Source organism: Microtus ochrogaster, chromosome 26 (genome assembly GCF_000317375.1).
Source record: "Microtus ochrogaster isolate Prairie Vole_2 chromosome 26, MicOch1.0, whole genome shotgun sequence".
Taxonomy (NCBI): domain Eukaryota; kingdom Metazoa; phylum Chordata; class Mammalia; order Rodentia; family Cricetidae; genus Microtus; species Microtus ochrogaster.
The window spans coordinates 182023-195192 of record NC_022025.1 but is presented as its reverse complement, the minus strand read 5'-3'; the positions used below and the strand labels follow the sequence as shown (position 1 = coordinate 195192).

The 13170-nt window shown below is 40.5% G+C and overlaps 1 protein-coding gene across 1 annotated transcript in view; it reads left to right on the top strand.

Moving 5' to 3' along the window:
• The window catches only part of LOC101986293 (multidrug resistance protein 2), a 56081-nt gene that overhangs the window by 3258 nt on the left and 39653 nt on the right, over window positions 1-13170 (top strand). Inside the window, exons 3-8 of the mRNA XM_005358283.3 lie at window positions 2791-2839; window positions 4287-4449; window positions 7155-7212; window positions 9315-9506; window positions 10181-10352; window positions 11048-11172. Of these exons, the coding sequence (XP_005358340.1) occupies window positions 2791-2839; window positions 4287-4449; window positions 7155-7212; window positions 9315-9506; window positions 10181-10352; window positions 11048-11172 (759 nt within the window). The remainder of the gene's footprint in view (window positions 1-2790; window positions 2840-4286; window positions 4450-7154; window positions 7213-9314; window positions 9507-10180; window positions 10353-11047; window positions 11173-13170) is intronic.

The window sequence follows — 13170 nt, the reverse complement described above, 5'->3', positions numbered from 1 at the left end:
AAAAAAAAAAAAAAAAAAAAAAAAAAAAAAAAAAAAAAAAGAAGACGTCCTCTTTCACAATAAGGCCACAGTTTTATATTGAACATTCATGTTCTTTTTGTGCTCTGCTTGAAACCCAGTTGTCTCATGTGCAGTACATTCTAGAAGGTAATTGCTTAGCATAGTAGCTTAAAGAACTATGTGCACACATTCACGTGTATACCCGTGTGTACTCTGGTCTTGTTTTGTCCTTGAGATAGGATCTTGCTGTATTGTAAGGTGGAGGCTGTCCACAGACTCACCATGTCGCCCAGGCTGGCCTGGATGTATAGATCACCCCACATCCTTTCCCTAAGAGCTGGAATTGTGGGCGTACACCACCACTCACGTCTATTGCATACAAAGTATTGCATGATGTTCAAAGAGAAAGGTAGAGAAAATAGATGGTTTGATTCTCTGCATATCTTCATTTTATCATTGGTTCTGTTGTGACTTCAGAGTAGAGGAATTCCTTGTACTGTTTGCTTAGTGGCTCTTAAACTGCTCCTCAGCACTGACTTGTGGTTCTCAGAATCTACCCCAGGATGTTGCCTGGGTGACCCTCTAAGTGACTTTTAAGCTTTAGTTCTGGGAGAGAGAATCCACATTGTCACCAGTCCTCACTCCTAGTAGATCACTCAGAGCACCTGTCAGCTCAGATCTCAGTGCTCAACAAGAAAAACTAATAGTCATTCACGTTGTTAGAGAAATTTCACAGATATACATTAAAGATACCTTTCCCTTCAGTACTAGGGATTGAATCCAGGTTCTGTACATGCTAGACAAGTGTCTATTTTTGAACAATATATCTAGCCCAGTGCCAGGCAAGTGTTATACCACTGGCTCCATCCTGGCTGATGTCTCGGACGTCTGCATCTCCAGGCTCACAACTTGGTGGTTTAGCAGCAGACTGCATTCTAAATCTTAGTTTTGTTCTATCAACAGGACCCAGGACAAGTTAAAATAACTCTTCTGCATGCTTTTTTATCTACCAAAGGTCAACAGTATGCCTTCTTCCGAGTTTTTAATGAATCATTCTAGCTCATACCTAGAATGTCAGATGTTCTCTTAAGTAGCATCAGTGTCAGAGAACAAAAAAGTAAGGAAGCGCAGAGCTGAGATGGTCACGGCTGTCTCTTTTCTTGCATCCTAGCTCGGGGATCCTGAAGCTGTGCTGTGGCTGCACCAGCACAGGACCCATCCTGAGCTCGTGGGTTTGTGTCCATCTTGTACTACTAAGAACTGGACTTCTTCTCCTTTAAAATGATCCTCTTACTTCATTTAGTGCATGAAAAAAAAAACCCATAAACTTCTAAACCTCAAACTCGGTGTTAAAATAATGTTCTTTCTAGAATAGTCTCTCCTAGGAGTGATTTGGCATGGCTTGCCATCCCTGCTGGCAGTGACAGGTGGTGACAAATGTGGGTTGTGAGGTAGTGTTATTTGATTTGTAACTTTGAGTAGCAGTTGACTCTTTTACATGTAGAGGCATCTTTTTGACAATTTATAGTTACGTTGTTTTGTTTTGTTTGTAAACCATGGCTTTTTAAGGTTTTATTTGGTCCACTGAGGACTTCAGATGCCTTACAGAATTAGATTTGCCTATAGAGTAATTATTTTTCAAATTAGGATAATTATGTCCAACATCTGATCACTACTTTCTGTAGCAAAGAGAATGATTAGAAATACTATCCAGATTGCCAATAAAAAATGAATGAATGAATGTATGTCTAGGTAGTAATTGAACTATACCTAGACTTACCAAGAAGGTAATTGGGCAGATTAATTCTGGAATATGATTTATTTTCTGTCTTTTCTTTTTTACAAGTAGGGAAGTACTATGTAGCCCAGGTTTTCCTCCTATGTGTAATCTTTCTGTCTTAGCCATTTTAATCCTGGAATTACAAATATGCTTTGCCATGCCCAGCCATAATATTATAATTAGACTAAAATTAACCAAAAAAAAGAAAAAAATCTCTCATTTTTTTAATGTGTAGTATGTTACTTGCAAATAAAAGTGTGAATGAATGTAATCATTAAAAAAATTAGGAAATATCTAGATACAAGAAACTATTCTTGTATAAATCCCAACACCTGGGATAGGAGCTGTAATTCTCTGAGAAAAGTACTTGCTGCATAAGCTTGAGGACCTGTGTTTTTGTCTCCGGAACCCATATAAAGCCAGATGTGGTGAGATGTGTGAGTGATACCAGCACTCTAATGGAGAACCATTAGACGTGGAAACAAGAGAACCACTGGAATCTTGTGGGCCAGCTGGCCTGGCTAATCCAGTGGTGAATAACAAGGGCCCTTGTCTCTAGCACATAGATGGCGAGGAATGACATGCAGGGTTTCCCACCTCCTACATGCACCTTGCATGTTTATGCCTCCCATAGTCATGAGAATACACATGCACAAAGTGTAAAAGTTAAACATAGAAAGACAATAACCAGTGATAATCATATATTTGAATGTCTAAAATATGTGAACATTTGCATTTACACTTTAATGATATCAGACTGAATGAGACTGTGTAGACATGTTTGTCCTAGTGAGTGAGTACTGCGTAGACATGTTTCTTTTAGTGAATTAGTACTGTATAGATATTTGTCCTGGTGAGTGAGTACTGCGTAGACATGTTTGTCTTAGTGACTGATCCTAGTGAATTAGTTTGCTGTAGACATGTTTCTCCTAGTTCTCTAGCAGGCTGGTACTTTAAAGTTTTCATAGTATTTCTGAACCTCCATTCAATTTCTTTGTTATGTTCTTTAGTCAAAAGGAGAAGAAAGAAAAGAAACCGACCGTTGGCATATTTGGGATGGTGAGTTTGGGATTCATTTATTGTTTAAAGTACGTCACAAAAGAGATATTCCACGTGGTATTAGGCTTTCTTAGGAGGTGGGGTTGGGGGTGACGTTAACTGAGGATTTAGCTTATTTTCAGAGGAATGGCAAGCATAGTTTGCCATGGACTGAACCTCAGTAGCTTCCCCTTCCTGGCTTAGATTTCAATGTTTTCCAAATTAGTTATGTTGCCAGTTATCTTTTACCTGTATTTTTCTTGATGGTCCTTGCCGGCGAGGTGGAGGAATGCTTCTGCATCCCCTGCTGTTTTGTTTGGTACAGGTTACGGCAGGGTATTGCTGTGTGTGTATGGATGGCCTCAGACTCCTGACCCTTCTACCTCCTTCCTCCTGGGAATTACTGTTATATCACTATGCTTGGTAACATGCCATCCTTCAAGGCCCTGAAGTCCTGGGTACTGGGATTACCATTATATCACCATGTTTGATAATATGACATCTTTCAAGGTTCTGAAGTCCTGACAGGTTTGCCTCAAAGCCTATCTACCCATGTTTGAAGAGTTTATCTAAACTTTTTATTATTTCTACCCTCATCCCACTCACCCCCATCCAAAAAGGACCATCAAATCTTTCTAATCTCCTCCCTACTACTTTTCGTGTCTCTCTGTATGTATCCGGGGTCCTCCAAAGCCTCTGTGGCTAATTCTGGTAGCTAGCTGCTAACTCTGCACCCTGATTCAAGGCCAAGCTTTATTGGCAGTCTCATGGTGTCAGTGTGAACACACATCCTGAAATACATGCTAGGAAAGGTTGTGGTGGATTATTGAGTCCTAGGATTTAACAGTCAGGGGTCTTCTCTCTCCTGTTAAATGTGGAAACACGCTTACAGCCATGTGGAGAAAGGTATTTCTTCTCACTGACTGTGATTCCAGTCAAAGTATTCATGTACGCCACCACAGGATGAGAAGTGATTTCTACCTTTTCAAAACATTGTTTTTCTTCTGTCAGCTTTGAAACTTTAAAAATTTTCATCAGATATTACCAAAGAGAAGACACCTGCCTGAATTCAGGAGGAAGAGTTAGTACAGGGGGCTGAAGAAATAGGTCAGCTGTTCAATGCACTCGCTGCTTTTACAGAGGACTAGAGTTCAGTTGCCACGCCCACACCAGGGAACTCTCCACCCGATAGCTCCAGCTCTATGGAATCTGCTGTTCTCTTCTGGCCTTTGACAGCACTCACATTCATGCCCCCCACACATATGCACCTAGATAAAAATAAATTAATTAAAAAAGAATTGGTACAGCGCATGGTGAGATGATTGCCGAAGTTCAGCACCAGTAGAGGACCAGCTTGGTGTGCGGCAGTAGCCGTGACAGTCTGAAATGGGCTGGACTTTGGCGTCTGTTTAAAAGCACCATCCATGGTGTCACGTGCTCACTGTGCACCTGCTCTTCTTCCTCCTAGTTTCGCTATGCGGATTGGCTCGACAAGCTCTACATGGCCCTGGGAACACTGGCTGCTGTCATCCATGGGACTGCACTTCCCCTCTTGATGCTGGTGTTTGGTCACATGACAGATAGTTTTACAAAAGCAGAAACCAGTATTCCATCAAACATTACTAATCAAAGTAAGGATTATTCATGGTACCGAAGTTATTGGGATTTTGTAAATAACATTCACTTAACGTACCATTTGCTGTGCTGTGTTTTGTGCTGTGAAAGGTGGAGGGTCAGAGCTCCAGCTCTTACTTGTAATGAGTTTGAGAAGATTGTGTTAATGGGCGCTACAACACCCAGGACAAGTGTTGGCAGAGATATGTAGAAAAGGAAGGAGCTCTGAGAAGTCAGAACTGCCTTTGACAACTTTAGGTGGAAGTACAGGAATCTAATCCACTGTGAATGGTGAGCGGCACTAATTACGAGTCCGGGGCTTGAGTGTAAGCCAGGACTGAGGATGATGCTGATGCTTTAGCCTGAGAAACTGAAGGACGTGGTTACTCTCAGATGAGATGAGAAAGAGAAAGGGAGAGACGTCTGCACAGTTTCGTGTGTGGTCATGTGTTGGCCTGTCAGAAAGCAGACCCAGGATTGAAGAAATGAAATGAGGTCTGAGACAGTTGTTTATAAGAAAGAGATGATTTCAGATGATGCAATTTCATGGCTCACTGCAGGAGCCTGAAACCTCAAAGTCTAACTTTGCATAAATAGGGGACTGGCAGAACTTAATTTTCTCAGCAAGATTGGAAGCAGGAAAGTGATGGATAAGGAGAGATGTAAAAAGCACCCTGGGGGAGTGAAGAAATGAGTAAGCTGTGGAAATCCTTTCCCTCATCTAACACAGACATCCTTGACTTGGTGGACACAGGCTAGCTCCAAGCTTCAGTGTGCAGGTCACTGTTGGTCATGCAGAGATTGAGTTAAAGTAAACTACTAGAGACTTACAGCTCTGTTGTACTCAGGTAACATGTTGGCGAGTTACAGTTATATGTTTAGAAATGTGTGTGCATGTGCTAGTGTGTGTGTGTGTGACAACAATTAATAAAAAAGAAGGGCATGGATTTCAAAGAGAGCAAGGGGTATATGGGAGGATTTGGAGGGAGAAAAGGGAAGGGGGAAGTGACATAATTATACTGCAATCTCAAAAAAATGTTGGCAATGGAATTATCAAGAGTAGCCTTGATAATTCAATGATATTCTTAGCTTACAAGGACCCTTCATTTTTTTAGATTAGTTTTAAGTATGTGTGTGGGGGATGACATTCAGGTGGACATATGGACTGATGGTTGCAGGAGTCTGTGAGCTGCACAGTATAAGTTCTGGGAATTGACATTGGGTCCTCCGTAAGAATGGTTAACACTCCTAACTGCAGAGCCATCTCATCTCTGAACTTTGAAAATTTGATGTTAGAGACCAAACCCCTGACTTTTATATCATTTGAACTCATTTTTGAGGTGCTGAGAATTGAACCTGTGGCCTCACAGACACTAGGCATGTTATCTCCCACTGGGCTCTCTTCCTAGCCTGATATTTGAATTAAGTCTGTGATGAACACTGAATGTCCATATTGCTCACATTGCAAGTCTTCCTTTTTCTTCCTTTCCCTCTGCTTCAGTTCCTCACATATTATAATCTAACATTTTGCAATGACTGTAAGGTTCAAAATGTGCCTTTTGTTGACCAGGCAGTGTTGATTATGATCATTTTTCTAATACAGTATTTACCATATAGCCACATATGTGTACACATATGCTTAAGCAGTATTATTTGTCTGTTTATGTGGTACTGGATCAAACCCAGGGAATAGTGTTTGCTTGGTAAGTAGACTCACTGAGTGATGTTTCCAATAACAGTATGATATTGAAACAACCAAAATGTATGCAAATTTAAGATTGATACAAGCAGGCACTGACAAGAAAAATTGGTGCTGAATGTAGACCAAGATTCACACTTGTTGCTTTTTAAAAAGTATTTTTAAAGTTTTTATATATGTGCACATATATTAAAAAAATTGACAACGTACACAAAAATGTTGACTAGTAATTATGCATGTCTATATGAATGTTTAAAGTTTGGGGTTTCTAATGTATTTGGTTCAGACAATTAGCTCTTCCTAATATTGGATAATGCTCTGTTGTAATGGTAAACCACTTGTTTGTTCCTGGCTGCTGAGCCACGAAATAATCACACAGAAACTGTATTAATTACAACATTGCTTGGCCTATTAGTTTATGTATATTTCTAGTCACTTTTATCTCCTAAATTAACCCATTTCTATTATTTTATGTTTTACTATAAGACTGACCTTCAGGTTCCGCCATGTCTGTCTCTGGTGGCGGCTCCATGGCTTCTCCTGACTCCACCTTCTTTCTCCCAGCATTCAGTTTAGTTTTCCCTGCCTACCTGTATTCTGCCCTGCCACGCACAATACAGATTTCTTTATTAACCAATGATATTCACAGCATACAGAGGGGAATCTCACATAACTCTGTTCTTTATGATAATTGTGAAATAACCATGAAACAGAAATGTAGTATTAGTGTTTGCGTATGTGCCCATGTCCAGTCACACTGCTATTTCTTTGTCACTGTGGGTTTCCTCTTGAAAATGAGCACCATTGAATGTAAGCTTTGTGTAGTAGCTCATGGCCAACACAGAACTGTTTGAATGGATGTCATTAAAGCTTGGATTGAAACTAAAGTTGAATTTTACTGATCACTTGGTCCTATTTTTGTATAGATTTTCAAGTGAAACGAATTTGGGTTTTTTTATATGTTTATTATTATTGGAATGCAAAAAGGCATAAATGGCCCAGCTCTGTTTTCTGCTTGTCTAGGTGAAGTCAACAGTACAGAGAATGTCAGCAGCAACCATCTGGAGGAAGATATGGCCACGTAATTCAACACTTTCTTTATTTTTCCATTAGTCTTTTATGCATTAATCTGGTTATAATGATCTATAAATTTTCTCACTCATATAAATTGAAGTTGAATTAAAAATCATTGAATATAGCTTTGTAATTATTAATGTACCTCTTACACAGTGTCCCTAGTAAAAATTATAATAATATTGGATAGCAGGGAAATTTTAAACTTGGCATCTAATTGTAAATAATGAACTAAAGCATCCTAAAATAACTGGGTGATGGTGACACACTTTAATCCCAGCAGTTGGGAGGGAGGGACAGGTGGATCTCTGTGAGTTCAAGGCCTGCCTAGTCTACAAAGGGAGTTCCAGGACAGCCAGAGCTGTTACACAGAAGGACCCTGTCTTGAAACACAAAGAAACAACCCCCCCCAAACAAAACAAATTTGTAGAATTAACAAATGTTTAATTTTTACCTTGGTTTAACTAAGGAATATATTTTGCTTATGATTTACAGGCTTTAACATTTTTTTGAAGAATATCTTTGAACAAATGTGCAAAGATCCATGACAGTATTCAGATAATTTGATTCTACATTATTCTATGGATGCCTTGACATGTTCCTTGATTATATTTGAATGAGAAGACATAAATACACTGACCACTATTGTATAGAGGCATTATTCTTTTTATATTGTAATAACTTTAAGTCTCTCTTTTTCTTTCTTCTCTTTTTGGGACAGGGTCTGACCTCTTGATGCAGCCCAGGCTGCTCTCAAGCTTATGGCCTCCCTTCTGCCCTAGCCTTCCAAGTCCTGGGATGACAGGCTCAAGCAACAATGCCCAGTTAACAGAAACATCTTGATTGTTTAAAATATATTACCAAGGCTAGGAATGATGACCCATCTTAGCACTGTGAAGGTACTGGCAGGAGGGTTGTGAGATTGAGGCCAGCCTAGGCTATGTGGCAAGACCCTGTCCTTTACAAAAAGACCTAAACTCTGATAGAGTGAACAAATTAATGAAACTAAAGAGCTTTCAAGTTGTTCCCTAACCGTAAGATATACTTTTTAAAATGGGGTTACCCTTGCTGTATCATTAGCACATGAAAAATGATTAATTCTAGAAGCATCTGTTAGGGAGAAGCTTTCTAGTTGCCCCGTATCTTTTTGGAAGTTATGAGCTATATCGGGGTGTGATGTGTTTGCAGGATCCCCGACAGGTTGAGGACAGAGCTGTTGAATACCACATGAGGGACTCCCTTCCTTCTAAGTAATGCTGATGCTTCCCATGACACCCTGCAGTTTTCAGGAGAAAACAAGTAGAACTTCTCCTTTTCAAGATGGGGACATCGGAAGGTTTGCCTTTTATCTGAACATGAACTGATCGCAGGAGCCACGGTTTGCCCTTGTGAATGTGAAGATTCAGAACATGGGAATGTCAGTTCACCTTTTCTTAGTTTAATTTGAAGGCTTTCATTTTTCATAATTTCTGTTTAAATTAGAAGGGCTGCTCTTTGATTCCTTAAACATTTTAGGGTAGTTCAAAATGACCAATTGGGCAGGTACCGATAGTGTTAATTTTCAGCTGTCGCTTATCAGCTGAGCTCTGTCAGTTTAGAGGGGCAAGGAGTCACTTCAATCCCTAGTTTCCACTTTCAGACAGGTCCTGTCACATGTCCCTTGACAAGCAGAGACAACCTGGGCATGGGGCTTATTAACTGATGTTGATGTAATAAAATTAGGACTACAAGGGCATAGGTCAGCAGACTTCCAGTATACCATGCAGTGTTCCATAGTAACTGATGTTCTTTGGGTGCTTGCTATATGTAAGGTACTGGCCCAAGCATCTTTCAGACATATTATATAACTGTTTTTACCTCCATTTTACCAGCTAGAACATTGGAGCCTAAGATGTTAAGCTTCTTGCCTGAGTTTACACGGTAGTTCAGTGAAGAGCCGGCTTTACCCCAGAGCCATATTCTATATCGCCACAGACATAGTCTCACGCTGACATGGCAGCTCTGCTCCTTACAGCCCCTTCCTGTCTGTTAAGGATGGCGGGATCCCCAGAGAGCTGAAGAAGTAAGGCTCAACTGTGTTCAGAGGGAAGGATTGTTCTTGTTTTTCAGGTACGCCTACTATTACACGGGGATTGGTGCTGGCGTGCTCATAGTTGCCTACATTCAGGTTTCATTTTGGTGCCTGGCGGCTGGAAGACAAATACACAAAATTAGACAGAAGTTTTTCCACGCGATAATGAGTCAGGAGATAGGCTGGTTTGACGTGCATGACGTTGGGGAGCTCAACACCCGGCTCACAGAGTGAGTACCTAGTTTTATGCTGAAGTCAGATACACTTTTGTTCTCAATGCTGTGAAGTAGATACCAGCACCCTGTTAGAAGTGTAGGTGCATCACTGAGCAGAGTAAAGCCTTGTGAGCAGTACCTGTGTCTCACACAGCTTCTTGTTCCCAGTGCACTGGCAGAGATGGGGGGGTGGGAGGCGGAGCTGCTGCTTGCCTGGCACTCAGTGAGGGAACAGACTGGCAGAGTCAAATGCAGAGTGAGCAGAGCAGTGATTGCAGGGAGCAGCAGTGTGGCCTGTCCAGCCCCACTGAGTACCATCCTGCTGGGTCTCCATGGTGTCCTTGGAAGACATTGGAAAGAAGGAGGGAGCTCCTGTCAGTCAGCCTCTGCTTCACAGAAGACACAATGAACTGAACAATTCGTGTTCATAGAGAACAGTGCCATATACACACATCTCTGAGCAGTTTGAAATTCCACAGTGAATTGTCTTAGACATCACATGTGTATTCATGCTGAGGCCACATGGACCATAGGGCACTGTTAAACCAGCAACATTTAACCCATCACGTGAAATACATACACTCTAGACGACATATTAATTTATATCAGATTTAGTGATAACAATATAAAACTGGATAAATTCTGTGCAAATCTGACATTATTTGTAACACGATCTCTTTTTTCTTTAGTGATGTCTTCAAAATTAATGAAGGAATTGGTGATAAAATTGGAATGTTTTTTCATTCCATAACATCATTTTTAGCTGGTTTCATAGTAGGATTTATCCGTGGTTGGAAGTTAACCCTTGTAATTTTGGCTGTCACCCCTCTTATTGGACTGTCATCTGCTATGTGGGCCAAGGTAGGTGAATCCAGAGTTCAGAACCCTCCCCAGAACCTCATGGGTAGGTCTTTAACCATGACAGTCCTGATGGTGGGCTTGCTACTTGCTTTAATCTTCTGTTTAACAGTCGACAGGAGCCGCTGATTCAGATCTACTGAGCTATTACTTGGGGAAAGTATAAGAAAGAAGGAAGGGGATGTTGTGTGTTCTCCACCTTTATAGAAAAGACATGCTTACCTGGAAATATCAGTGTTCAGTGGAGGACAGCCCCATGTTCGCTGTGAAGTGGCTCTCCCATGTCTACACCGCCCTCCAGTGGCTTCCAGGGACTTCTGTCACTCTCAACCTCAGATCATGGGGCTTCAGTTGTTCTTTTACCCAGTGAGCCCTCTAGTGGGCCTTTGCTAGTCTCATGTGGGCATGAGACTTTTGTTACTCCTGAAAAGTAGGAAGAGCTAGAGGCAGATCAGGCACCTGATCCAACGGTCTCTTTGTGTCCAGGATCTTTTCCTTGCTTAGACATTGGGTCAGTTAGAGGGTACTGGTAGGGAATCCAGTGCACTTTTTCTCTCCCCAAAGATGCCTGATATTCAAAGATCTTGTTCTTTGTATGATTTCTGAACAAGCAACATTTTTATATCTATTTTTTTTTTAATCTGCAAAAGATAGAGTTGCTCCGCATTTTTAAATGATACCAGATCACACTTTAACAGGTAATGACTTCATTCACTAATAAGGAACTCCTGGCTTATGCGAAAGCTGGAGCAGTTGCTGAAGAAGTCTTAGCTGCCATCAGAACTGTGATTGCATTTGGAGGACAAAAGAAAGAACTTGAAAGGTTTGGGCTTCTTTCTCTAGAAATGTAAAATTCTCTATCATTGCTAATATTCTGCAAAATTGCAATTCTAATTATGCTTTCCTAATACATGCTTTCAGAAGAAGGGGTTTTTATGTTCTGTTTACTTTTTGAAATGTTTGAAGGCCTATGTTTTCATTCTTACAGAAGAAAGAGATGGCACAGAAATTACAAATAAGGAGTATCTGGTACACAGACAACCTATTAGTCTGAGAAATAAAAGATTCTAAGAGAGTTATTGAAATTTATTTTTTTAGAGAGACATAATATGCTTTGATAGAGCTGAGGAGGGGACCTGAGTTCTTAGGGGCTCAACCACCTGTAACTCCAGCCCCAGGAGGCCTTTTTTGAGCCTCCAGGAATATCTTTGCTTATACCTACCCTGTGGTGGTTTGAAAGAAATGCCCCCCTAAGAGAGTGGCACTACTAGGATGTGTGGCCTTGTTAGAGGAAGTGTGTCATTGTGGAGGTGGGTTTTGAAGTCTTATATATGCTCAAGCCACTGCCAGTGTCTCAGTTTACTTCCTGTTGCCTGCGGATCAAAGATGGAGAATTCTCAGCAACTTCTCTAACACCATATCTGCTTGCATGTCACCCTGTTTCCTGCCATGGTGATAATGGATAACTAAACCTCTGAAACTATAAGCCCCCCATTAAATGTTCTCCTTTATTCATAGCAATAGAACCCCAACTAAAACACTCCCCCCAACATAGTCTTTAAATACATGCTTTGATAAATGTACTGAGGAATATGAGGAGGGCACATCTAGATATGGTCAAAGAATGTCTCTTAGATGAGATTTCAATTAGCCTGAGACCTGAGAGATGAGAATAAGTCTCCCATAGTGAGGGTGGGGATGGGGTCTGGGATAGCAAATCATCTAAATCTCCCAGCTTGGCAAAAGCTTCAGTATGTTGTGGAATATATCATCACGAAGCTTCTACTTCTGAAGCAATCAGTCTATCTATCCCACTTTCCCTTTAAAACATCAGCTATGGGAGGAAACAAGCTCCTTTGGAATGGAAATTTAACCATAATCGTGACTGTATTTAATTCAGACTTTTGTGTAGCCCTGTTTGTTGGGAGTTGCTCTACTTCCTGAGTGGCCAGATTTCTGTTCTGAGAGTCCTTACTTAGCCAGATATACTCAAAATATGCCGTACTTTCTTCTCTAGCAGTTTCAAACTTGCCAATCTTATGTTTAGACTGTTTTGCCGTGGAAAATTTCGTTTCTCTTTCAATTACGGCAGGTATTTTTCTTGGTTATTAGCAGTGTTCTTTCAGAATTTGAACTACATCATCCCAAACCCTTCTGGTTTTTATATTTTCTGTAGAAAAAAATCAATTGTTATTCTGGCTGGTCCCTTATTGTATATGATTTGGGCCTTTTCTCCTGCAGCTCTTATCTCCCCTCATCTGCCCTATCTTTCTGTGTTTTTAGTGTTTTAACTATAACACGGCACGGGGAGCTTCTTTCCTGTCCTGTCTCATAGGCGTTCTGTATGTGTTTTGTCCCTAGATACACACCTGTTCTAGATGTGGCAACATTTCTTCTGTGCTTTTTGTTGAAAGTCTTTTCTGAGCCATTCTTGTTCTTCAATGCCCATCATTCATAGATTTGATCTTTTCATGGTACCTCAAAGTTCTCGCATGCTCTGTTTATGTGTTTTGTAAAAAATAAAAAAAGTGTTTGAAAAAATTTTCAGTGTCTTTGACTGGATGGCACAATTCCTTTATCTTGATTCCTGCTAGACCATGTTCCATGTTCATTACCCAGTCTCTTGGGAAGAGTTTCTCCACTTGCCTTTTGATTTGACTTACTGAGTTTTGTGTCTTGAGCATCATTTTGACTTAAGTTTTCCTCAGTATTTCTGTCATTATTGAATTCTATTTTCATATCTTTTTTTTGTTTTGTTTTGTTTTGTTTTTCGAGACAGGGTTTCTCTGTGGTTTTGGAGCCTGTCCTGGAACTAGCTCTT